General features: G+C 40.1%; 1 protein-coding gene across 1 annotated transcript in view; it reads right to left on the bottom strand.

The window, feature by feature from the left end:
- Positions 1 to 1,451: 1,451 nt before the first annotated feature.
- LDAH (lipid droplet associated hydrolase) overlaps positions 1,452 to 27,588 on the bottom strand; it is a 113,398-nt gene continuing 87,261 nt past the window's right edge. The window contains exons 6-7 of the mRNA XM_058020106.1: positions 16,936 to 17,018; positions 1,452 to 4,528 (exon numbers count right to left, since the gene is read on the bottom strand). Of these exons, the coding sequence (XP_057876089.1) occupies positions 4,337 to 4,528; positions 16,936 to 17,018 (275 nt within the window). The 3' untranslated portion in view covers positions 1,452 to 4,336. The remainder of the gene's footprint in view (positions 4,529 to 16,935; positions 17,019 to 27,588) is intronic.

The raw sequence follows: 27,588 nt of genomic DNA, 5'->3' as shown, positions 1-27,588 counted from the left end.
CCAATGAGTTGCTGTACCCCCTTCACAATGAGAGCATGTTAGGACATTAAAACATTTATGTCCTGAAAATGGCATTCCTGCGTCCTACAAGTTAGATCAGAACAGTGGAATACTTTCCAAATTTTAAGGGTGCTGGTTAGGGAAGAGGACTAGATGAGTCTTGCCATTAGGAAAGCCTGTTTTTCCTAATTCTAAGTTACCTCATCCCATGGATTCCTTCTCAGTGTATGAAGCACAGTATTTCCGAGTCTGGGGGCTTTGTTGAAGATGTTCACAAAGGAGGAGAGCAGGAGGCCCCCCTCATTTCCTCCTTCAGTGTGAATTGCTTCAAACAGGATGGAAAAGATCTTTGAGTGCCTGACTGGCAAACCCTGCAGTCAGGTACGTCAGTCAGATGTTTTAGGCAACACCTGTATTTTATTAGCTGCTGCAAACTACTTTCTGCAACACAACTGTTCTCCTGCAAGCACATTCCTGCAAGAGGCAAAACCCAGGCTGTTGACTATCAGCTCAAGCACTCTGAAAGAGTTTTTAATGAAATCCCTCCCTGCCTGTCCCATCTGAGCACGAGTGTCAGCCTGTTCCAGAACTTCTGCCTGATGCTACCGAGAGCAGCGATCGCTCCTGGCAGCTGCTTGTGCTGTTACTGCTGGGTCTGCTGCTCGTGCTCAGCCCCCATCAGCTGTTCCAGAAATATATGCTGTTTTAATAGTTCCTGGTCACTCACAAACGCTCTCTGGATCCTTATTTTGTAAATGTGCCAGGAAAGAGAACATTTGCCTGCAAGTGAAGAGCCTCAGAAACTTATTGTAGTTGGGAGTCTGGGCACGACCTGTGACACAGAGTAAAACAAATCTCTTGGGTCTAGTGAGTCTATCCAAACCCAGTAATAGTTTGAGTGACTTTAAAATGATAACATTGAACATCTTGTTTAAAGTCTTTGCTGGCAATTAGCTGGACCAAAGAAAGGGATGGGGGTGGATGCACATATAAACCCATTTTCTGTAAAATAAATACATAAATGACCTCAGCTGCAGAGAAGAGATTATCTGCTGTGGCTCATGTATGCAATCTGTCTCTGTGAGTCAAGAATCTGGTGTTTAGCTTGGAGTCCAACTCCAAATTCTTCACCATAAACACTGGGCAAGCACTCATCCAGCTTCCTGAAGGGACAAGCCTCACTGATCCACACACTCTATAGCTCATTCAGAGCAGCAAACATGGAGCTGGAAGCAGCAAGGGGAAACTGATTGATTATTTTGGAGAGGCTCTGGATAAAAATGCTTAAGAGAGTCAGGTGCCTACCACCCACGGATTTTCTGTGCACTTGGCAGATGTCTGCATTGCATGTGAAATTTGGGGTCTGGAAAGTATTTTTGTAGATTTTGTATGCATGAAGTAATAAAGGAGCTGAACTAGAACTAAACAAGTTACCAAAACAAAGACTCAAGTTACATTTTACCATAAATTTCTTTATTTTTGTTATTGGAGCTGTGTACTTTTATTAAAAGGTATCGATCTAGCAAAACACTTGCACATGAGTCAAAGTCACTGCACTAGCAGGGTTACTCGTGTGGTGAGAATCAAGCACAGATGTGGATGACAGTGAGTAGGTGCTACAGCTTACAGTCAATATATTTGTGATAGGTTTTCCAAGAATTCTTAAATAGTCTAAAACAGGCAAAAACCACACTGTGTTTTCATGGTAAATTGGCACATTTGGACCACAAGCACTTTTGACACTCTTTGCCTGGGGTGACAATGAACACCATGGGCTTCTGAGGAGCTGGATTCTCACTGTGTGGGATCTGCTCCTCTCAGGAAATACAGCTGTGGAAAGTAGGCCCGTGTGTTTTAGCAATGAACAGAGTAGCAAATTTTCAGATCTTTGCCTTACAGTAACAGCTTCTAGGCAGAAGGTAGCAATTGAATCAATATGGTTTTTATTTTTAATACTAGAGAAAATTCTTTTAAGAAAATTGTAAGGCATTCTTCTGCAGTAGATCTGGTCATCACTGACCAGACCTAATCTCAGTTTAGGTCTTAATGCAGTTAGGATTTAGTATAATGGATTAACTTTTGTATAAAAGGCATACACAAGTCAAGTACAAGTATTGCTAAATTAATTCCTCATACAAAGTATACTCATAATGCACTGTAAACAACTGCTTCTCATAGGTGCTTCAGTTTCCAGGCTGTAGTAGCTGCTTGTCATCTTTGGTTAATGCAAGAATCTGTCTGGTCTCAGGAGACCCACTACAACAGCTGAACTCCCACAAACTGAGTCTTTGTCCGTTCCCTGACTCCACATACTTCAAAGAACAAATGTTTTGTTCAACCACACCAATGTGCAAACCAAAACAACCAAGTGAGCTGTGATTTTTATGCTGCTGACATACAGACAGGTGCACATGCACATATATGTGTACATTAAAGTATCTCCACCTATGGGCACGTCCTCCCTGGCTCTGCCCCAGGGAAAACCTCAGCCAGCAGATGCAGGGAGCATCTGCCACAAGGCCATCCAGCTGGGATGATCCCAGCATCTGGGGACTACCACACACACACACACAACTGTGGATTTCTGCAGTGAGCACAAGGATTGTTTTGATCATGACTGAATATGGACCTGTAAAGATGGAAAGTCCCGTGACTCTCCAGTAGGCAGAATCAGCTGCATGGGCAAAGTCTCCTCACTTTGAGTGCGTCTGGTTCCTCCCCATGCTGCTGAAACTGTGCTCCCAGTGCTCCTGCCCCACTCATCATGGCCATTTCTTTACGTGGCAGTGTGACTGGAAAAACCACTGGCTAGTCTCAAAAGCTAAACCAGTTTCTGATACAGAGAAGGTCACTTAAATCCAGTGTCAGTCTGCAGGTTTGAAAACTAGTCCCAGATATCCAGGAACTGAACTCTATCACAAGCTGCTCTAAATATTAGTGAAAGGTTCAAGGGGGTTTAGAGAGCAGTGGAAGGGGTGTGAATAATTGTGTAAGAAAACAAAGCAACTAATTGATCTTTTTGCATCACAGAGAACATTCTCCAATACCATTCTCACATGTATCAAAACTGGTAATAAATCATGTAAGTGAGATACTCAGTGCATCATCTAAATTCATCTTTTTGCAAGGACTGGACCTCCCCTGACTACGCTGTAGTGTTTTGCTTATTTATAAATGTCTTTATGAACTCCACAGGGAGACTTTTTCACAGGTTCATGGCTAGAAAGCTTTTCCTGATTACACTTGGCTCTGTTCCCCTTACTTGCAATATTTTCATTTCTAGCTATTCCCTGCAACTTCTTTTGTTATCACAACTGGTAGGAGGCTTTTTTCTTTTTTTTTGTTTTCCATCTGTAAAGGAAAGGGTTCACCAAATGTGAGGAACAAGGAACTTGTCAGCACCATGCAAGGGTCTGGTTCTCAACAGTAACATTCATGCCATGTCATGGGTGCAGCCATGGCACAGTAACAGATGTTTTCTGATGGTGAACGTACCTAATTTGTGGCTTGGCAGAAAATTTCATACTTCAGTCCTTAAAGCAAAGAACTGAAATTCAGACATGCCTCAAAAGTGGTTCAATTCTTTAAAGTTGCTGAGCAAGCACTGTTCTCATGGACTTCATTAGGAGAGCTAGGCCACCTAGAAGTTGTTATACATGGATTCTGCAATCCATTTTAACTTTTAAATACTGGCATTTTTGACCAGTGTACTTTCCCTTCTCTACAGTCAACTGAAAAATGAAACACTTGGCCATGTTCCAGGTAAGAGATCCTTATATATTCCCTTGCTGAGCAGTCACAGATACCTCACAGCATTTCTAATACCCTGTGGAGTCATGGCAGTGCCCCAAACCCATGGTGAGACTTGGAGAAACTGCACACCTGATCTCCACATCTTCCCTGAACCCATCCCAAACTCAGCCTGACCACCGACCCCCTCTGACCCAGAGGAGACAAGGTCAGGGCTGCCCAGGACCATTGCCAGGACCCACCCACATGCTGACACTTCTGCAGCAGAGAGTGGGGTGGGAGCAGCTCAGGTACAGTTGTGTCAGCATTGTCTAAAGTGCCAGCAGACAATAAATGTTCCACCCTTTGCCATGTCTTCCAGAGTCCTGAAGACTCAGGATGAAACTACATAAGCACTGAGTCAACAAAACTATACTTTGGACCAGCCAGTCTCTCTTTAACTTTCTCTAAAACATCTCAATAGAAAACAAGCCATAATCTATAGTAAACAGAAAAAAAAAAAAAAAAAGACAGACTCTCTCACAAAAAAAATTTACACGTTCACAAAATAATTACATCTTTTTCTTGTTGATCACTGAATTAGTGTTTATAATTTGGTCAGATCATCCTGTAGCCAGTCTGTGATCATGGCAGCCATCTCCTTGCTGGCATCGAGCACGAAGGCGTGGCGGAGCCCCTTCTCACAGAGCCGGATGTCCCCGTCTGGAAAATCCATTTTGATCTCGTCGTAGTAGTGCTGTGGACACCAGCTGTCTCCAGTTCCATAGTAAAAAATCAGCTAGGAAGAAAAGCACATCAAATAATCAGTGTGGAATGTTACTGATGGAGCAACCAATGCAATAGTTTGGAAATAAGTAACGCATCAAATCCTCAGATACGCTGTGAGGAATAGCAGACTGGTACTTCTTGGTTGTTTCCAGGTCTGCAGGTATGATGAAGACAATTAAATGCTCTGCAAAATTGTGGAACACAATAGAGGTTTAACTCTGAAAACAGAAATCTGCTGATGAAAGCCTGGCTGACTTAGTAAATTTCTTATTATGGCTCAAAACATGGAGTTGTCCATGAAGTGCACCCCGCAAGCAGCCCAGCTGTTGTGTTTTTCATAGCTGCTAGCAGTTTTCATGTTAGCTTTCCAGCTATTTTTAAAAAGCAATCACCAGGCACAACTTCACCTATATTACATTGCTCAAATCCCCATGCAACGTGACCTTAAATTTTTTCAGGGCTGAGGCATCCACCACCTCTCTGGGCAACCTGTGCCAGTGTCTCAGCACCCTCACTGTGAAAACACCTCCTACCGTCAGCCAGTCTGAACTGATCTGCTTTCAGTTTAAAACCAATGCCCCTTGTCCTATTGCAACAGGCCTTGCTAAAAATTTTCTTACATTCCTATTTTTCTTACAGGTCCCTTTAGATACTGGAAGGTGCTCTAAGGTCTCCTGGAGCCTTCCCTTCTCCAGGCTGAACAGTCCCAACTCTCTGTCTTATCCTTGTGAAGTGCTGCCTGTGTGGAGTGCAGGCACCTCCCAGAGACCAACAAACAACTTTCTTCTGGGTTGTAACATGGAACTAAAATTCTGAAAAAGTCCATTTTGCTTTGATTTTGCCCAAATAACCCTGGCTGATGACATACATGAAGCAGGTGCTACCTGTCCTAGAGCCCACATAAACATGAAAGTTGTAAATTCCAGGAAAATGCCATCTTCACGGAAGTGACTTTTCTCTCTGTCAGAAGCAGTGAATGTCACATTTCCCCAAGTCATCACTTCTCCTCATTTTCAGCTCAACTTTGCCTGCTATAGCTATGCTTTTCGATTTCTATAAAGTATATGAGGGGGAATTAGTTTTCTGGGAGAGAGTAAAAAACCTGTGGATTTCAGACTGTACAAGAACAAGATTAATGAGGAGCTCTCTTCATACTAAAATGTTCGAATGCAGGTACCAGAAGGATGCTGATTGCTCAACACATCACACACAGCTTGGCCCAATTCCATTATTCACATTTGTTTCATATTTCATTTCTGTACTTCAGTGAATAATTGAGCAATGCTAACATAAATTAGGGGACAAGAAGTTTTCCTTTCATCACAAATATCTTCAATTCCATCATTTTTGTAGCCATGTGGAATATAAATAAATGGATCCACTGGGGTAGAGGTGGGCTAAGAGCCCAGACTGCATTTCACAAACTATTACAAGGTTTTGTCTAACTCACTTTTCTCTTGCTGAAGTTTGCCCAAATCTTGTACATTATTGACTATTGGCTGTATCCAAAATATAGTATCTCAGTTGCACAGACACCAACCCCAGTTATACTTCTATTTCTGTGCAAAACATAGAACATAAACCATCCCATATTAACAAACATTACTGGTTTCCTTTGTCACTCACTACTTGCTGAAAACAAGGTGTGTGTTGTTTGCTCTAGCAGAAAATTTCTTTTGATCTTGCCTTCAATTCATCAATCACAAGATATCAAACTAGCAGAAGTTCTTCAGAAAAGCCAGTGTAAAATGTCCAGATGCACTCAGGCCTTTTGGAAGCAAAACATCTGACCAAATTATGTTCAACCCTGGGCTCCATTACCAACAGATACAGAACTAAAGATTATGAAACTGAGGGGAAAAAAAAGCAATGCAGCAGCTCCAATTTAATGGAGTAGTCCTTGAAATGGTTAGATTTTTTGAAAGGCAAGTTACAGAGACTCATCACACAATCATTTAGAAAAAGATGAAAAGCCATTTACACTTACAAAGGTGGATGAAATACTTGGCTTAGTCTGCATGGACTGTGAAATGGGCTGTTCTCCAGGTAGGGTTGTAAACTTGAGAACTCACAGATTTGAAAATGCCTAAATAGAAGATTTATGCGCATTCTTAGCTTGCCCCTGGTATATTTGCATTGCAGTTTAATCTTTCACTGCATGATCCAAAGGATCCTTGATTCACTCAATCCACTGACAGGATGATATTCAGCTGATGAGCTGCTATTTGATAGTATTTTTCATTTTAAATTCTGTGTGCGGTCTGGGGATTTATTTACTACATATTTCATGGTTTACAGACAGGATTTATTTTCTTTATGCTCTGCATTCCTCTGGCATGCACTACTACAGGATTCACATGCTCACATTTATTAATTTAGTTTTGCAGCACCTTAGTGGCAATTTATCTTCATTTTGCAGGTGGGGAGCACAGAAATTAATGTCAAACTACATTTATTAATATGAAAGCATGTAGTGTAGAGTGAAACACCTCAAGCTGGTTTTCCAGAGTGTGCAGCATTACACAGTATCAACTGTACTCAAAGAACAGCACTCCTGGACTGCTTTTGCAGGTGTTCTGAAACACTGTTTATCTGTCTGTAATACACATTTCAAGGTCTTAAATGAGATATTCAGAAAAATGAGAACAAACTGTGACTATCTATGAAAAATATTGATGACTTCACCAAGAGCCTATTCTCTTCAAAGTTTAGGTGCCTTTACCATCAGCTTACTCCCTTTTACTTCAATAGGCATTTTACCCCTTCTGCCACAGAAGAGCTTGTACATCCAGCATGCTGTCTCCTCCATTACACAGCTCTTTTGGTTAATGAAGGAAGAAAAAGGAAAAGGGATGTTTTAATGAAAGCTCAGTGCTGCATACTTACACAAAAGGTGTCTGACTTGAGGTCAGTGCTCCCCAGCTGTGAAATGCATGGTAATGCAGCTGGTTTTAGCAGAACCTGTGTGTACAGTCTGCTGGGCTTTGAGGAGGTAAACCAAACCTCAGCTATTTCACATGTGGCACCTACAAATGCTGCCAACAGTGTCAACACCTCCAGATTTGCTGCTTTAGGCCTCTGTTCCTTAAGGTCAAGGTGTAATTGAAAGAAGCAGCGCTGTCAGCTTCTGGCCAGAGGAGCATGGGACACCTTCCTCCTGCTGTCACATTGGAGGCATCCAGCATAGAAATTAATGATTTAGTTTGAAAATCTAAAGTGTGTTTTTGAAGCAAATGTCCAGTTTGTCCATATTTACCATACTTTGGTTACCATACTTTGGACCACATGGAGTCCTTCCAACTGAAACTAAAGCAAAGATGCTCTTCAGGATCACACTTAAAAACCTCCAGTCACCACTGGACATTTAGTCAACTGTTGGTACCTCAGGATCTGGAACACCAAGTCCTCACTACTTGCTATCCATCTTTACAATTCTCTTATCTTGTTCTGCTTCTGTTCTTAAGGCAAACATAGTAAATGGCATCTGCTGAGAACAAGAACAATAAGATTTTGGAAATTTAGGTTCCATTACAACCAGAAAAGGGCAGAACTTTTACCAACTACTGGTCTTGTTGTCCAGTCATTTGCTCACTCTTTACAGGTGACGTTCTGTGACCCTTCTGGTCTCAAGACTGCCCTACACCCACTTTGGTTCTTTATTTTAGTTTTATTCTCCATATCTCATTATTTCCAATTGGTACTACTTCTGCTTCTTGTTCTAGTCCCCCCCATTCTTGCCCTGCAAAGTCCAGATTTTAGTCTCCTGGGTCCTCCACCTCGTTTTGAGTCCCCACTCCAACTCTAGTTGTTTTTTCTAGAGCCTATACTCCTGGCACTGTTCCTCAAGCACCTCTCAGAGCAGCAGTTGTTCCTGTCAACAGAGCTGGGTTCAGTTCAGCATAAAAACATCTATGTACAGGTGACTGTACTGTGGTGTTTACATGTGTACCAGGCACCACAATTTCCATCACACATTCAGGAAAGATGGCTTTGCTCGGGTGGTTCCAATCCACCACCTCCTGTAGCACCAGAAGCTTTCCTTTGGCCAAACAAACAGAGCCTTTGGTTCTTCCTGCCTCCTCCTCCTCCTCCCCCTCTCTGTTTGCTGCTCCCTCACTAGTTACCTCTTCACTAGCTCAGCATGTGTCTCCTCTACACTGGAATGAGAAGCTTCCCTCTCCAAGCTAGGAACTGCCACCATGAGAAAACAGTGCATTTTCCCTGAGCTTTATTTGCAGACATTGTAGAATCCTTTGGACTGAAACAGAACCAGTCAAAGTAGGACAGACACGTGTGTCATACATGCAACTAAGTAAGGTTTCTGTCTGTTATAATCAACTAAGAACAGTTTTTAAACAAGATTTGGGGAACTTGATTTGATGCTGCAGTTATTTTTCCTGCTTATTTCATGTGCAGGTGTTGGTGTGTGCACTCTGTCCATGTGCCCACACCTGCACATCCAAAACTTTAACAGAAGTGATTTTTAATTTCAACTTCTTCCTTATTACTGGATTATGAGAAAGAGCAAGACTGCAACCAAGGTGTAAATTTTCAGTGATCCAGATGTTGGTACAGGGCCTAGGAAACCTGACAGCTACTTGACTGCCATTTATGAGATTGACCATCTCCTTTTGAATAACAAAATGTATCTGTTCTTTGCCTGTGTCACACACAGACAAGAAATACACAGATTTTAAAATGTCCCTCTCTTTCCTAATACATTTAAGCAGCACAATTTTAGATATATTTAAATGAAAGTTTCCAGAATCCATCTTTGCATCTTAATTTTAACACCAGGAGCTTTGCTATTGCAGCAGGCAGGCAGGAATAATTAACAAACCATGTGTAACCAGAGGCACATGGGATCTCCATTAATGTAGGGAACACTGGCATGCAATATATGGCCTGCATGGATCTGTAAAATGCATATTTTCCTGTGGATGGTGGATGGCTGTAAAGACATCCTGAGTCAGCACAACCACTGCACCAGCAATGGAAAGCTGCTGCCAATCCAAGCATTCAGAAATGATGAGTCAGGCCCCCAAAATAATTAGACTAGCTTAAAAATAAACAGATTTGCAAAATAATAAATAGGAAGTTCTTTCTGGTTTTGCTGTGGGCTTAAACTTTCCAATATTTGCATTTTTTTAAACTTTTCTGCCATGAGGGTGAGAGGATTATCTTTTATACTTTTTCAATATTGAATGGTGAGACTTCCAGGTATTCCTGACTCAGAAGGGAAATGGCACCTACCACTGGACTTGACAAAGACTTTATGATTCCTGATGCAATATCCTGCTTGCTATGAGTGACTAAAACATGTCCTCCTTCAGGATCTGCTGATCCTGAAGGCACAGTGAAGGGCACGTGGGCTGTCTTTGCCACCATTTCAATGCTGCATTTGAAACAGTTATGCAATTTCTAAACTCCAAATAGCTTTAAAATAACAGCAGTATTCTTAGATGATGATTTATCATTAAATGGCTCAGAAGTATTTTCATCCTTAGCTTCTCTAAAATAAAACACAAGTCCAAATAGTGCTCTGTCAGCCTCATACCCTGTAATATGGTATTTGTACTCTGACACTGCACAATGATGGCAGCTGCTAAGTAAACATCAGAAGGATCTGAGATTTGTATCAACAGGATGTTTACATTTTAAAGAGTTTCTAAGAAAATAATAAAGATTTCCTGCAGTTGACTCCATTGGCACTTGTTATCGTATGTATGACAGTTCACAGAAGTGAATTACAGAGAGATTTCTTTTCTGCCTCTTCTGTAACTGTCAAAGACCAGCACTGAAAAAAAATAAAAAGTTAAAATATATTAATTGAATTTTTTTCTATTTCTCTGGAATTTGGTGCATGTTATAACAAATTTAGGATCTTATTACATGGGCAGGCACCACTGCAGCTGATGGCCAAAGTGAAGGACTGATCTCTGGATATAAAGGAGTGGCATACGTGCAATAGCAGGACTGCCCCAGTGTCCTTGCTGAAATCCTTGTCTCTGATACATTCACATGTTATCAGTATTACTCCCACATGCATTCACTGGCTGCTCCAGCAGCTTCTCTCTGGGTGACATCTCTCAACAGTAACCAGTTTTATTTGTTCTTGGATGAAAACTAGTTTAAAAGGCATTATCCCAGAATTAATTTTAGTTTCAGTCAAGGTTTATAGAAAATTACTCAGCTTCTCTGGAATTATGAAAGTGTCTCCACCTTAGCCTGCCAAAAGAATAGGGGAACAGACGGTTTGGGACATACTTTTTTAAAATTTGCTTCAGTTGTATTTTGGCTTCTGGGAATTCAAAGAGCTGGCATTGCCTTAGGAAGCCCTAAATGCTTTGGGATATGGTTCTCTGAGATACCATCTCTTTCCCTTGTGATGCTGCTATGGTTGAGGATCAGCCAGTTTGATGGTAAGGTCCTGGGGAACTTGCTTCTCAGCTTTTATCAGAACTGGGTTTTCTCAGCTTTCCAAGGGCAGTATGAAGCCCAGTGTTTTCAGCTGGACTGTTTGGAGAAAAGGCAGTTGACAATCTGGGGTCCTGATGCTCTTTAAATCCCCACCTGTAGGACCTGCAGTGAAGGTGGAATGGCTAGTTCAAGTGTTTGTGCTGAGTTTATTTAACATAATGGTGGCCAGTGTTGTTAAGCCAGCATAAATAAAAAACAAAACCAGCTTCCCTCTCTGTAAAGGAGATGAAGAAACATTTTGCTATCAGAAAAATTAGGATGCAGTCCCTTAGATGGGGCCTGATGTAGTGGCTATTTTGCATGTGATTCCAGGTGTGTGAGGGCTCTCCCCAGTAAGAATATTCAAGTATTCTCACACAGTTTTCATGCCTTTATCAACGTTGAGACTTGGTAAATCAACAAAGGGAAGGAAAAGGGCTTCTCTAACTCTGCTGCAGTTTATTATCAACACGACTGGCTGCTCTGCACAAAGACCCATGAGATCAACAGAGACCACTTTTATTTCCACTTTCTCACAGATAATGATGGGTCAAACTCAATGCAAAGTAAAACTGTGCTTTTAAAAAGGATGCACAGGATTTATCAACAAATCAGAGTGATTAACTTATTTATATTATCCATGTTACTTTTAAAGACTTAAAAGCATTTTGAGGGTATATATTTAGATGTGTCAGGAACATGAACATTTCAGAAGTCAAGTCTGTATAAATACCAAAATAAAAACAAACAGACCTGAAACCCTTATTTAAGCAATACTACTGCTGGGACAGATTCTTCCAACTGTATTTACTGCAAGCAGTTTTTCCCTCTGAGTATCAGCCTGACACAGTCTGCATTCACTAGGACTTAATGTAAGTCAAATGTCTCCTGCAACAGCAGGACCAGAATCTGGCTGTAAAAGGCAATGCTCCCCAGTGGGAAGCATTGCAAAGGGGAACTAAGAAATAAAGGGGTAGTAAGGGGTTGATGGTAACTTTTAAATATTCTTCAGAAGGCTGGGGAAATACTGCTATCTTTGCTCACTGTGTGCAGCACACACCTTGTACTCACACCAAAAATTTTGGAAATTCTTGTCATCTCTTCTTTACTAGAATACCACACAACACAAATGATGGTAACAGGCACTCAGTTACAGAGTACATGAAACATCACAGGTAAGTATATAGTGGTATACTGACTTTTTAAAATGCCCACTGGGATCCTTTTCCACCAAGGAGAGAAGCTGCTGATCCCTGATTAGGCATTCTGGGCACTTCAAAGAAAAGTTGGTTCTTCTGGTTAAATGACAGGGGCACCAAAATCCCCAAGCAGATGTGCAACTTCCCTGGCTTCAACTCTGCACCTCCAGGGAGGGCAAGCCAAAAAGGATGTGAGACCTGCCAAAAAAAGAGGTGTTCTTGGCTAGAGAGAACACTTAGCACCTATTCAGAAACAGTGTTTGGAAGGTTTTTCACAAATGTAGGCAAGCACCTCACTCACGCTGTGGGCAGGCCAAGTATTTGTAACATTTTTTTAAGCACGTACCTTCAGATCATGCTCCTGTCACTGGGAATCACTACTAACCCATATGGATGTCCACAGAGACTCAAACAAAAAGACTAGGAAACATCAAAACAGTTGCTTCAGGGGTCAAAATAGTTCTTGGTTGCTTAGTTTAAAAAAAAATTCTCTAGCAAGGACAGTTTTGCAAAAGAAAAGCCTAGCACTTCTCTGTGGAGAGGAAATACTTCATTCTTCAGCCTTTATTCTAAACCTCTGCGGGTCACTGTTTAGTTGATACTTTTGGAGAACACATTATCTACGGTATCATTGGTGTGATATAAACTTGCACTGTTTTAAATTCTAAATACACCACTGGAATAAGCACAAAGTAGTAAACATAGACTTCATTAATACAATTTCTTCAAAACTGTATTTCTTCCCCACTTAATCATCTATAAGGTCTATAAGCCACCTACAATACAAACTTCCACAGTTTGAGTGAAAATAGGTTAATATGTTGATAAATTTCCAGTTTGTAACTTTCTTATCAGACAACAGGTTGGGTTTTTTCATCTTTGTATCTCTACTTCAGATGTTTCCTGTCTTTTTCCTTATGCAATCAATGCAACTGCTACACCAGACCACTGGCAAAAAACTCAAGAAACATGTAAATGTTTTTGGATTAACATGCCAACCAAAAGAATCCTGATTTGCAGTTGGAGGAGGTGGTTTATCATCTTAAAAAATTATGAACCACTACAAAAGTTCACTGATTCAAAAATTGCTGAACCCTGTGGAAGCTCTTCAATGGGTTTAAAAGGGCTTTGGAGCAGATCCTACATTTCAAAATAGGACTATTGTGTAATACACATGGACTAATGAACCAGCTACATCTCTCAATAAACACAAAATCTGAGGGGTGATTATTTTAAGAGGGGTTCCTCTGTAAGCACCTAGTTTTACATTTTCATGCAATTATCTTCTTGATTCATATAAGGTTATATTTATTGTAACAGGTTTAAATGCTTAGAAAAAGAGTCAATAAGGCTAAGTCTTAAAAGAGAGCAATAAACAGGACACAATGCAAACTTAAAAATCTAAGTTCTGTAGAGAATCTCTATAAGGAAATATCATTGTCCATTCCAGGCATGCTAGTGAATGCCCAATACATCCATTTTCCTCTGCCTTTTAAATTTTTTTTATTCTGTTTGTAAAAGTTTCATGATGCCTAGTGCTGATCCATCTTTTAAGAACATGGAATTACACCCACTTCCTTTTGTGCAGGAATTACAATAAACTTCCTCTAGTTCAGTAGTATCTTTGCCTCCAGCTTCTGCTAGGAAAGGGAGTTGGTGTTATTACAGTGAAAGAACACAGGTAGCTCAGCTTAGACATGATCAGCTAATAATTAACCTCCAGATCTGAGGAAATTTTTTATCAGTATCCCTCACCTTATTTGTTTGGATTTTCTGGTTTATCACAACCCCCCCATGTCACTGCAATATGAAGCTCAAACTCCTGTACATCCATGTACTGCTTGATCTGGACAAATAGTTTTAGACAATATTTCAAAGGCTCTATCATATATTACTTTGTTAGAAGACAGGTCTCCATCCTCCTCATACAGTTCCACAGCTATCTAATGTGCACAAGTCCTGACTTCAAAATAGTTTAAGTGAAAAACCTCATTTAATTATCCAAACAATATTCCAGCTACCATTCTTTCAACATAAATCCAAGCAATTAACTTTGTTAGACTAAGAATCTGCAGTCTGGTGATAAAATTTCTCCTGGTCCCTAGCTAGTATTAATTATAGTTAAACCTGGACATGGAAAGATTGGAATAATTTTGTGTCTCTTCTTTCAGATCACAGAATGCAAATAAGATCCAGAAATAACTTTTCTATTCCACAGCAGCTGGCAAAGTCAGGTGTTAAGATTGGATTTTACCATATGATCACAGAGACTACTAAACAGTATAAATTTTTTGAAGTATCAGCTTGCCAGTTCTATAGCAACTTGGACTATAGTTCCTGTTTTTATAAACTTCCAACCTTTATATGTTAAGCCCATTTTTATTGTCAATACTCTTCAAATTTAACATGATGCCAACTGAAAATTTTTCCCTTAATTCTTACATTCCCAGAAATTACTAGAAGATGAAAAAAGAGAAGCATTTAGCTTCACTTTAAGGCTTGCTTTTTCTTCAGTTAGCTAACTCTTACAAGCTTGCTTCAGCTTTTTTTTTTCTTGAGTATGTTTGCCACACATGTATGAGGACACAGAAGAATCAATAAAAGAAAGTTGACACAGGTTTAAATCAGCTCCTGCCTGCCAAGCCCATGCTTAGATTGACAGAGTCAACAAAAGCACAGATGGAGCAGACTAGGACACCTGCAAACTTTACTGTTAGCTATGGGCCTTCATTCAGTACAAGAAATCAGAATTTTTGTAATGTGCAGCATCTGATTGACCACCTGAAGTCACTGGAGCTGCAGCTGATTGTCACCACCACTGTCCCACCCAACAAAGCATTCCTGCTTAACTTCAAGCACGTGTGCTTGTGATTAACATTTCCTCAAGCACCTGGAGTCCTGCTCCTGCCCTCTTCACTTTGTACCCTGCCAGCACAGGGCCCTGCAGTGCCACCCTTCAGGGCACTGACAGCCTCACCAGCCCTGCCTGGCCCCAGCCCACACCTCCTGCACAGGGCTCCAGGCTCTCCAGCTCTGTCCTGCTTTAGTCTCAGCCTCCCAAGCTACACTGTGCAGTGACTCCAGCCCTGGCCCTGTGTCCCACACCAACACCAGATCTACACTGTACACAGCTTGACACCTGGATGGCTCCCACCTTGCAGCCTCCCTTCTACCATATCTTTGGTAATCCCTCCTGGATAGACTCTGGACCCATGTGTAGCCTTGTCTCCTCTCCTGCCTCTGCCCCTGTCCCCTTTTGCTCCTGACTGGATTATCTGGAGGGATGCTGGATCTGTTTCATTGCTTTGCCTTGTCTGGGACAGTTGATAGACCCTGCTCCTGTGCTCTGCTCAGGTGCTGTGGGACTGCATCCTGCTTGGAGAGGGCACTGCCTGCCTGTGTGGGGTCAGCCTTGGCTCATGCTTCAGGGAACAGGCAGGGAACAGGCTCCCTGACACTCAGAGGAGTGATTCAGTCAATAAAATCAACCATTTCCCTTGAATTCACTGGGCTTTTGGTCAACCCATGGAAAGCTTTTTAAAGACAATGGGAGTATTTGCAGTCTGCAAGATGAGCCCTTCAGTGTCTTCTCTGAGATTCCCACAAAGTGCAGAACTTTGAGTGCTCTGCAACAAAAATGAGAAAGCCCAGGCATGCCAGGTACAGTGCAGGGATCCTTGTTACTGTGTGCTACTTGCTACTTCAACCCCTTTAAAATATGAACATACCTTTCAAAGTGCAGAGAAGGCAAATGGACTAACTAAAAATAAATATTTTCAGCCACAAAAAGAATGACTGTTTTTATTTAAAAGGCACAGAGTAATTTTACAGAGATCTAGGACCTCTGTCCTAGAAAACTCCACTCTCTGAGGAAAATCTCTTCCAGTGCAAAGTGCTAGAATCATTCTTCCAGCAAAAAGACAGGGATGATACAGAAAACTGTAGAGAAGGAAAGGAACACAGTAGAATATGTTACCCTGATTATCTACTTTCACAGGGGCTATCACAATAGACATTTATGAAATGTGACAGTTTTCTGGCTCATAACCCATCTGGAATTGTCTAACCATGGTCACATTTTAAATTATTTCAGCCTCCAAAACATGGTGACCACAGGGTGACCACATCAGAACTCCAATTAGAACAGTTCTTGGCCTGTGCCAACCCTTGAACTGTGACTGGGAAAATGCGACTGGTGCAGATAAGAACTTTACAGAATCTCTTTCAACATTAAATCCATACAGACAAGAAAGCTCAGTGTGAGAAAGGTCCCTGAAATGAATTAATTCACCTGTAGAGTAGCACCTCCAGCCTCTGAGGAATTTCTCTTATGTTACAGTCCAGTGGGTGAAAGGGTGGAGCCGTAATTTTGCTGATTCCTCTCTGTTCAATTCTGAAGCCATGGAAGATTGAGCCAGGAGAATCCCATGGTAATAACTGACACCCCACCTGTGTGATCAGAACCCAGGTAACTACAGGCCCCACTGGGAGCCACACCTCATGTCCAGCCAGAACACAGGCTGCTTCTCCTCCAGCAAGGAAAACAAACCAGATGGGTTGGTACATCTGATAGTTATGAATGCTACATCTACAAAGGTGTGGATCAACACATTTTAAGAATCAGCGATCCCTTTAATGGAATGACACTCACAAAAAAGCAGAATCAAGCCTGCTGGAATTCTGGTTTTGCATAAATGTAACTGTGTGTAACATCTCATGTATGTGGGCTTCCTTTGAAAACTGAGGATTAAACAGTTACCTTCTTTAAATTTTGCTTTATGGTTGTACTGTCTCGCTCCACCACCTTCATCATTTCTTGGCTTGCCATGTACAAGATGTTGGCTACAGAAAAAGAAACAGGGAATAATGTAAATACATAGCAAAACTGCTAATAAGTACAATACAGACACAACTCTGCAAAGAACCAGAGCAATTAGAGCAGTCATTGTCTTGACAATCCCATGGTAAATAATGCCACAGACAGAAAGAGTTTATCTCACCTAACAATTAAAAAGGCATACAGAATGAATTAACTTACCTCCTGTTAATTAATTAATTCCATAATTAATGGAGAGGGAAAGGATTTTTCAATTGTAACTCTATCCATCTATCCTACAGACTTCTAGATCAGCCCATGGTGATGACTTTCTCTCCTGACCAGAGAAAGAACTCTAATGACCAGCTTTCATTACATGCTTTTAGAAAAGTAAAGGTCAGCATGAAAATCCCATATGGAGGGTTTTCAAGACTGGGTTTTAAATACAAAACATACATTACAAGGCATTATTAATCAGTAGATTAATAAATTATTGACATATCATTATGCAAGTCATTCAAATATTCAACACAAAAAAATAAAAAAATGAAAAAAAAACAATGGCAGCTACAAATATGTGATTGTCCTTCATAAATTTGATGGCATGTGTCCAGTCAAGACTGGACTGGACACCAAATGTCTAAGTCTTAGCTCTCTGGAATGTAAAGTATTAAAAATAGCTTAGTGCAATTTATTTTCAGTTGATCTGCAAGACACTGTCTTAGAGACATAAATGACAGAGTCTAACATTTGGACACCTAATTAATTTTATGAAGTCTTGAGTTCAGGCATGTCCCTTATAATGTTAGACAGCAATGGGAACTAAGAACTTCTGAAAAGTGCTTAGTTGGGTTGGTTTTTTTGGATGTCTGAATATTCACCAATTTAAACATCCTGACACAGAAGGACCACACTGCCCACCTAGCCTGACTTCTCATACAACAGACCCTACAGAAGCTCATCATACAGTCCAAAGCCTGGCTTTGAACAAGCACTGCAGATTATGAATTCTGCTGCTGGAGAAAACCTTGTATTCAACTGCAGAATTGGGAGTTGCTCCATGCATTATGTTTCCAGAATACGAGAGAGTGTTTTAATAAGGGCTATCCATTTCTGTCATCATCACGCTGTACTGAAGAAATGTGAAGCTAGCCAAAGAATCAGTACTTCTTTTAGCTCTTTTTTGGACCAGTTAGCTTACTGGGCTAATAAAATGGCCAAGCCTCTCCTGACCTGTGATCACAGAGACATTCATAACCTATATGTGGGAATAAATGACAATATTCTACTTTCTCACCAGTTTGTAAAACCAACGTGGCTAAATTATCCAAAAACATTTCAATTTCAAGGTCTCAAAATAATGGAAAGTATTTTAAGATACTAAATCTTCTCCTGAAAAAGAGGAGAAAATTGAAAAACTTTGATAATTTTAAAAATCAGAACCAATGAAGTTTTGTGCACAAGTAGTTAATGACAGTGTTGGATCTGATGCTGCTTTGAGACAGGAGTAAAACATTCTCACACTGTGGGACAGGGGAGGAAGTGGCAATCACACAGGTCTTTGGTGGTGCCCAGAACATGGAGTTGGCTGAAATACCAGCAGTGCTCTAAGGAAACAGAATGCCACTGGAGAGATGAGTGATGCCACTGCAGTTCAAATGTTAACAGACAAAGCCAGTGGTCTCAAATGAATAAAAAAAATCCTAGAAAGTAATATTTACTTCTGAGCCAGCCAAAGCAGATGCAATTCAGTTACAGGCCTGCAGAGCTCTGCCTTCTTCAATTAAACATTGAATGCAGCTTGTGCAAGTTCTGCCTTTCCTTGACAAAATGAAAGGGTTGTCATAGACAATCCAACAAATCTGCTGGTCCCACCCTACACTGCTGGGAAAAGGGGTCTCTGTGCAGTTTCATTTCTAGCAACCCAGCCATCCAATCCTGTGGTGCAGCTGGCAAAATCTGTGCATCTACAGCATTGCTGAGTTCATACCCTGACACTGTTTTGTTGTTCTCTCAATTCAGCTCCAAACTGATGGATTACATTCCTTGTTTTTACAAGGATGCACATCTTCAATGCATCTTCAAAAATCATCCAGGAAAAACTTAAACAAGAGATAAGAAAGACAATTGGAACATGTCCAGAGGAGAGTCACTAAACTGACCACAGGGCTGGAACACCTCTCCTGTGAAGACAGGCTGAGTGAGTTGGAGCCGTTCAGCCTGGATGAAAGAAGGATTTTGGGAAGATTTGTAGCACTTTCCAGTATCCAAAGGGGCTGAGTAGGAATTCTCACAAGAGCATGGAGTAACAGGACAAGGGGGAATGGCCTTAAACTCAAAGACAGCAAGTTTAGATTGGATATTAGGAAGAAATTCTTTACTGTGAGGGAGAAATTCTTTACTGTGAGGCACTGGCACAGGTTGCTTCAGAAGCTGTGGATGCCCCATCTGTGGAAGTGTTCAAGGCCAGGTTGGATGGGGCTTTGAACAACCAAGTCTAGTGAAAGGTGTCCCTATCCATAGCAGGGAAGTTAGAACTGGATGATCTTTAAGGTCCTTTCCAATCCAGACCACTCTGTAAGTCCATAATGAGGAATTCCATAGGAATGCAGTTAATTTCTGATTGAGTTCTGTTTCCAATGTGGTAACTATATGACTTTAGTGCTCAGAACTATTACCTGTAACTGAAGCTGTTTGCCAAAAGCCCTGCTCTGTGTCAGAAGGCAGATGTGGAGAGCAGCCCTTGCTACTCTAAGTGCTGGTTATTCAGGTGACCAAGTTATCTCCCTGGATTTAGAGGATTTCACAAAGCACTAAGTGCAATAGCCTGGATTTGGCAAGATATCTGTGGCAACGGGACTTGTACCAAACACCCTGTATGAGGATCTCACTATGTCAAGACCTCTACTTTTCAGCCCAACATTCAATTCTTGTTAGCAGGCCACAGGAGATAGCAAAGGGCAGTCAGAGCTGCTGCATTACCTGCAGTGGATGGAGGCCAGGGATGACAGCAGCAGTGGCCCTCAGGGCAGAACCTGACAGATTCAACACTACTGGGATGCTGCAGGCAGCTTTCCACCCCAACTTCAGTCACACAGTGGGAACAGAAGTACTGTCCTGCTCCCCTTCTCCCATATTCCTGGTTGCTCTGTCCCCTGTTCTCAGTGCACTCTGCTCATACTCCTGGGTGGGTTGTGTGGTTTTTGCAGTAAATAATAAGAATTGAAGTGAAATTCACACAAGTAGTAAGCTGAGTCACAGAGATACTAAAAGTAAAACTGTAGGACAGCAAAGGCAGCAAGGGCAGTACTTCAAAAGGAAATGTCTCTGAAGGTTTGGGCACTGTGCAAGAAAGGGAACCAGGAAGGCAGGATTAAGCTAAACCGGATGAACAGCAAGGTTCAAGAGTCTATTTCAACCAAACAGGAATCCTTCAAATTTTGGAAACATGATCCTAGGGAAACCAATAAACAGGAACTTAAACTTCAGCAGGCATTAAGTAAGAGGAAATTGCAAAGAGCAGAAGTAGGTTTCCAAGAACAAACATTAAAGGATTTAAAAATAAACAATAAAATATTCCTTAGGTATATCAGGAACAAGAGGCCTACAACAGAATTTGTATAGGCTAAGGGAGCAGCTAAAGAAGATAATGATGCTGTTTGAAAGATAAATGACTTTCCTTTATGGCATCCAACTTTCTTGTTCAATACATTCAGGAGGTTTTGCTCTCTATATTCTTTTTCTGGTGATAACAATTTCTCTTTGAGTAGTGAGATATTGAGAAGAAGCAATAGTGGGGAGAGAACACAAAATACATCAGGGCTAGAAGGTATATTTAGGGTTTGAAAGAACCCCAAATTGAGAATTGCTGAGTTAATAACAATCTTGCTACACAAGAATCACCCTGTCCTATGGCTTTGGGAGTGGAAAATACTATCTAATTGCTACTGATTTTACAAAGGAAAATAGGATTTTACTGATCTTTAAATTCTGAAGTATGCATAACTAGATTACAAAAACTGCAGGTCTTTAAAAAACTCTCTCACATATGACACAACAAACTTTGGCTGGAATTAAACATCTATAAAATGAAAGGCTGTAATATGATAAGGAGTTTGGAAGCAAATACAAAAATAGGCTTAGATAATCTGGTCTTCATAACAATAAAGAAGCTCTAGAGTCATCACAATTTTAAAAATAATATATTTATTATAATAAAATGCAAATAAATTCTAATAAATTAATACAATTTGAAATTTTGTTTTAAAATCTCTAAATAATTACTGAGCACACCTGGCAAATTAATAATTTCTGCTATGGATTAAATCACTTCTCAAGATGACTCGATTTTCAGGGATAAAACCTTTAGACCTTATTCTGAATTAATTACTGAATTAATTAATTACTAAAATGAAGTGGAATGAATCCTGGCCAAAGATTCCAGTCCAGGTCAATATTAAAAACAAATGGGTACCTGATTTCTTAATCATCTGGTAAACAGATAAGTCCTTTATTGACACCATTTACACAGGACATGATGTTAGTCAGGTTGTGAGGAACAGGCAGTGAGAATGAGACAGACCCAATTAGAAGAGAGAAAAAAAAACCAATGCAGTAATGAAGTTCAAATTAAAGAAAGCAAGATACACGCAGAAAAAAACCAGAGTGTTTTTTCCATTACAAGCTTATAATCAATGCAAAGAATGCAATCAGAATCCAGAGATCCCCAAGATGACTGGTGTTCACTACCCACATTAACTCCAAAGTCCAATCACACCATAAACCAAGTTTCTTGAACAGCAGGAGGAAGATGATGCAGAATTCTGCAGTACCACTATGGAATTCTGCAGTACCACTACACCATGTGGTCACACCTGAAAAACCATTTACTCTATGCTGACAGCCACAACCCCCGAGGGACACTGCAAAACTGAGAATGGTGGGGAAAACAATCAAAGAAGTACAATAAACATCTGTTCCATCATGTTCGTGTTACTTTATGACACACTGGTCTTCCCCCTCTTAGAGCACAAAACATTTAAATACAAAACAATAAAAGGAAATACTTTTTAATGTCATATGCAATTAATTATGAACCTTGCTGCCACAGGAAACTGATCTGCACACATATTTGACGCATTCACTTTAGGTGTGTTGCCCTGAGCTCCTCTAATTGTAAACACAGTTAATAAAATAAATTTTAGGGCAAATCTCTACAAAGGCCAGATACCTTATACTTACATCAACCCCACCTTTTAGATACCATTCTCTACATCTGCTACTTAGTTTCCTATAGATATGACCAGTGGCTCATCTCTCTCTTGAATTTTACTGATGCTGAATTTCAGCTCATGCCAGTGAATCTCTCTCTCTTCAACAGCAGAGCTGCAGCTCTTTCAGCCCTTGTACCTCTTCATATGTATGAGAATCATGCTTCATTTTACAGCACATTAACCCACATGAACTTGTGACACACAATATTCCCATTATATTTTCTTGTGGAACTATTCCTTAACCAGTAATTTAGCACCCTTGTAAGAAATTTACACACAGAACAATTTGGCTCCCTGAGGAATGTCAGCATTGTCCTCTCCTTGCTCCCCAGCACTTGTCTTAGCTTGTGAAGGTCACTTTGATCCCGTCCCTCTCCAGCACATCTGCAGCCTATTCTAGCATGGTGCTTTCTGTAACCTCAGCAAACACACACACTGCGTTCCGCTGCTCACATAGGGAACAGCTACTGAATACTAAAAGAATGAAGATAAGACTGTCACAAAATCCTACTAGATACATCTTTCCAGTTCCAAAAATCTTCCTGAATCCCGTTTTCCAGGCAGTGATACATCTGTCTAGTAGGTGCTGTCAGGTATGTCATATTTCCTAAACTTTGTAAGAACATAATGGGAGACACTGTAAACATTTTTGTTAAAGTCAAAATATCCTAAATCCACTGCTTCCCTCTAATCCACATTAGTGAAAGATGTTTAATGTCTGGGGAAAGCTATATTTAAAGCTATACAATTATAAAGCAGGAACAGTAACCTTCTCTCTGGCTGCTATGGAATGTCAATCTGGGCTTCTTCAAAAAAGCTATTTTTCTCAAAAGCTAAGTCACAAGTTCAGGGAGAAATCTCTCTGCTATTTCCTAATACTACACTCTGCTAACCTTGGCATTTTTTGAATATTTAGTTCTTTCCTTTTGAAAAAAAAACTTGCTCTGTTTCCTAATTTCATGAATACCAAACGGCTTTTTCTAAGGAAATACCTCAGAACTTACCTCTTTTGTGTGCAATTAGAAAGCCATCTAAAAAAGCTCTCAAGGACTGTTACTTTGAGCTTTTCAGCAGCTCTGAAAATCAGGCTGTGAACTGGGCACAACCAGATGCTGACACTTAAAAAATGAATGGCGTCTGAAATCTGTCACTGGGTTTGAAGAGGAAGGTTGTCCTGTACGATCACCTGCACAGTGTTTGCTACCTGGTGTTACTGACTCTGGAAAGATTTCCAACCTGGGCCAATGCTTGCTTTAGCAGGAAATCTCTAGAATCCCACAATCATTACCAAGAGTCCTGGAAAAAATATTTATTGGGTTTTATTGTCATGATTTCAAGTAGAATATAAAATACAATGTAGAGCCCACATGCTGAACTTCCTGTGTGAAGCTGTTTCACCCAAGCCTGCAGAACCATTCACTGCACAAAAATAAAGCACATCCAGCAAACTGTAACACTGTGGCTCAAAATGCAAATGTAGGAAATGCACTTAATGGGCTGTGTGGAAGCTCTGCTGGAACTGAGACCTCAGTGTCCATCCTGGGCTAGGGTGAGTGTGTAGCTTCCATCTATTTGGCATCCACCACTGTCACTGAAGAAAGAAATATCCAGGGCTCAGTAAAGGTAAAAGAAGACTGAAATTAGTATTCTGGAAAAGAGGCCTGGAATTTTTGTGAACTGTCACTGAAATCCTCTGAGACCCAGTACAAATTAAAAAATCTCTATGTCTCAGTTTTCTCATTTTAAAAACACATTTCAGGCTGCTATGACAATGAAGTGTGTTTTGTAGACTGTCTTAAAAATACCTGCAAGTGAAAAACATTGTGTAGAAATGTCTATCAATTAGTCCTTGAAAAATATATTTCTTTATCAATAATGAAATTACAGAGCCAAATTCATCATGTTCCCTTATTATTGTTCACCACTACCTTGAATGTTGCTTTTTACAGTGATCAAGTAACAAAATCTTCACAACTATCTGATGAAGAAAACCTCAAAAACAGAGCCAAAGGCTAGTCTGAAAGTACCCAAAGTCAAAACATGCCTCTGTGAGAAAACCGTGCTTTTCGAACTTAAAATCTTTCTCTGAACTGGCTTAATGAAGCCAATACCAAAGGCTTGGAGGACCTAATACTGCACACACACACTTCTGCCTCTTTGCTTTCAGCAGGAATGTTTGAAGTGACAGTGTTAAATATCTGGAGGATGACAACTGTCCTGTAGTTTGAAATCTGTGTGCCTTCCACCAGTCCCTAACTGATATTTAGTTCAACTGAAATAAGCTGATCCTGCCATAAAATGAAGGTGTACGGTGTGGCTGATGAGCTTCATGAGAAGTTGTGCACTTGTAGAGCTTCCTCCCAAAAGCAAGAAGGGACTGAAGGAGGGACTTCACCCAGTGATAAATCATGAGAACATTCAGTGTCTGAAGAACCACAGCACTGCTGTGACGGGATGTGTAAGTGAGATGTACACCACTCACATCAGCTCTTTTGGTAACGTGGATATCCAGACCCTGAAACGGGGAGGGTGTTCTCACAGAAATGAGTGTGAGTGCTCCACAGCTCCAGTCACAGACACACACAGAGTGGACTGAAAGCTCCTTAGTGGGCAAGGATGGTTTGCAGTATCAAGGCTGGAGTTAAATCCTAAATCCTGTCTTGCCAGGATGTGGCTTATGAAGCCATCTCCCTACCTGCTGAGGATACATAAACTGCAGTTCTCTCCTGAAAAGAGTTTAGAAGAAAGGAACAAAAATTATTTTTTTCTTATCCTTTGCATGGAAGGCAAAAGTCCAATGCCCCTGCACTCTAAATTCCTATCTAGGAAACAGGCTCCTAACAATTTGGCTTTGAACCAGTCAAGGATTTCTAGGAAAAGAAATATAGAAGCTCTTTAGCTTTTCCTGTAAACATCTTTTTGCTTATTCAATATGTTGGTCTGGTTTAACAGTCTAAAGCAAATTTGAGTGGGCTTTGTTCTTCATTTTCATGGCATAATCCCATTCCTTCAAATGTGTACTTTTGCATATACTGGACTGATGCATGGTGAGTCAGTATGAGTCAGTGGGATAATCCAAAGCACAGAAAGTGAAGCTTGTAACATGAATTTTTGCAGTATCATGGCCTTTGTAAATATTCCTTCATATGGTTTATTTCTAACAAAACAAACAAAAAAATGTGGTTGCAAACCTACAGAAACTGGCCAAGGTACCTGGTGACAGCTGTAGAACCCCAAAGTTTTTATCATGTTCTATTCCATCTTAAGCTGCTGATACCCCTTGTAATTCACAACCAGGTTACCAAGATTTAGTAAAAAAAAAAAAAAAAGCTAGTGTTAATTAACTATTATAAACAATTAGGACCAAGAGCTTCAAAGTGAATCAAAGTTTAAACAGACAAATACCATATTTATAGTGTTTTTAACACATAAATACCTTAAAATGCTGTAACTTTTGCAGATCTTTTATATACACAGATTACTTTGAAAATGAAGCTCCTCATTTATTCCCAGGTCAGGCTTATGAAATTTACTGCCAACTTAGCTTCTCCCCATGATCCTGCCAGTGACCTTTTTCCTGCCCTGGTAGGATCATTCCCTCTCCATGGATTAAAGGTGATTAAGGATCAGTGTCAGTTCAGTCTCATACATTTGCTAAGCAGAGACGACAAACTGTGCCAAAATGTGTTTGATTTATTTGTTGGGGTTTTGTGATAGAGGAACCCTGATTGGACTAAAATCAAGGATCCAGAAAAGAATAGAGTGCTTTATATCATTGGTAGCTCTTTAACCCAAAGTGTCACAGCAAGGACTTAATATCCTTCAGCTAAATTATTAGTTTTCACAAACAATAATGACTGAAATCAATCAAGCTTTTCAATGCTTCGGGTTCTTTAATCTCCAATTCAAGCAGCCAGTCATTAGATGGATACCTATATCTATTGAGCAAAACTTCAAACACATTGATGCAGCCACAGTGTAGCCAAGCAAACCACATGTGAAATAGAAAACTTCCTGATTTTTAAGAAATGCATGCCTAGAATTATTATAATTGTTTTCTAAAGATTTTAGAACAATAGTCAAAACTAATTTCTTGTCTGCTGACTCTCTGGATATCAAGAGATCTATGCTAGAACTTGGGAAGTTGTGCAAATTGCACACATTTCTTACTCAGGACAGATAAACTTTATACTTGATTCTTGAAGCAATACAGAGATTTCCTGTACTTGGACAGAAATATGTGTTTTTCCTCAAGTCTTTAAAATTCTTGCTTGATTATTGGATATCCAAAGAAGATTTGCCTGCTTATTTGCAAACAAAAGATTAGATTAGGGCTAAATTAATCATGAACTCACACTAAAAACTGAGGCGTCACACTATGTTGCCTGAAAAAATTCGAGATGATCTGGAACTATGTCTTTATGGAAAGAACTCTTGAAAAAAATTACTTAAACACAGCACACATATCCATAAAATACAAAAGGTAATGTATTTCTGACTTGATCCTGATAAATTTTCAGAGATATACATGCCCTAGATTACTTTAAAAATAGCTGTGTGTTGTAGTGCCATGACTAGAGCTCATTCTGTTTGGTTTGCTCTGTATATTAATTGCATAAGTATTATTTTATTATTTAAATATTATTTATGTATAAATCATATAATTTATACATAAATATAATTTTCCCTGTATGTTAATTACATAAAAATGATACAGTGTCCTTTGCTGGGCTATGGAAATGAATTTACTGTGATTGAATAGACAGAAAGAGATGCCATACTAATGAAACAAGGGACAATAACAAAGGAAAAAAATCCTTTTCAACTTCATTGGCTAATAGTTTTCAGGAAATCATCAAAATAGTTCCTTTTCCAACAAAAATGAGTGGCTGTGAAGATAGCCCCAATCTAGACAACTTAATGGATGCACACACACATTCTTTAATAGCTTGTTCATCAGACAAACATAAGACTACAAAGGGTTACCCGAGCTCACTTCATTTCCCCACTGCTGCTGGCCTTAGATTATGTTGACTCTATCAACAAGACTGTGGCTGTAGGTGTAAATTTATTAAGTCCTACACATGAAAATATTGTTCTATTTTATAAATTAGTAGGAGCTATGCCCTGCAATGGATACAAGGAGAAACACAAAGCCAAATTTTTACTTCAAGGTCCAGATAGTACAGTTTCAGCAGCATCAACCTTGGAAGAACAGACTGTAACAGTTTCTAGAGTGGACAAATTCAGAGGAGAAGGAGAGCATGGCCCTGCCTTCATGATGCTTCCAAAATGCAAATCCGGTGCCACTACTCAGATCAAC

The sequence above is a fragment of the Melospiza georgiana genome, chromosome 3 (genome assembly GCF_028018845.1).
Source record: "Melospiza georgiana isolate bMelGeo1 chromosome 3, bMelGeo1.pri, whole genome shotgun sequence".
NCBI lineage: Eukaryota > Metazoa > Chordata > Aves > Passeriformes > Passerellidae > Melospiza > Melospiza georgiana.
This window is presented reverse-complemented; position numbering and strand designations above follow the sequence as displayed.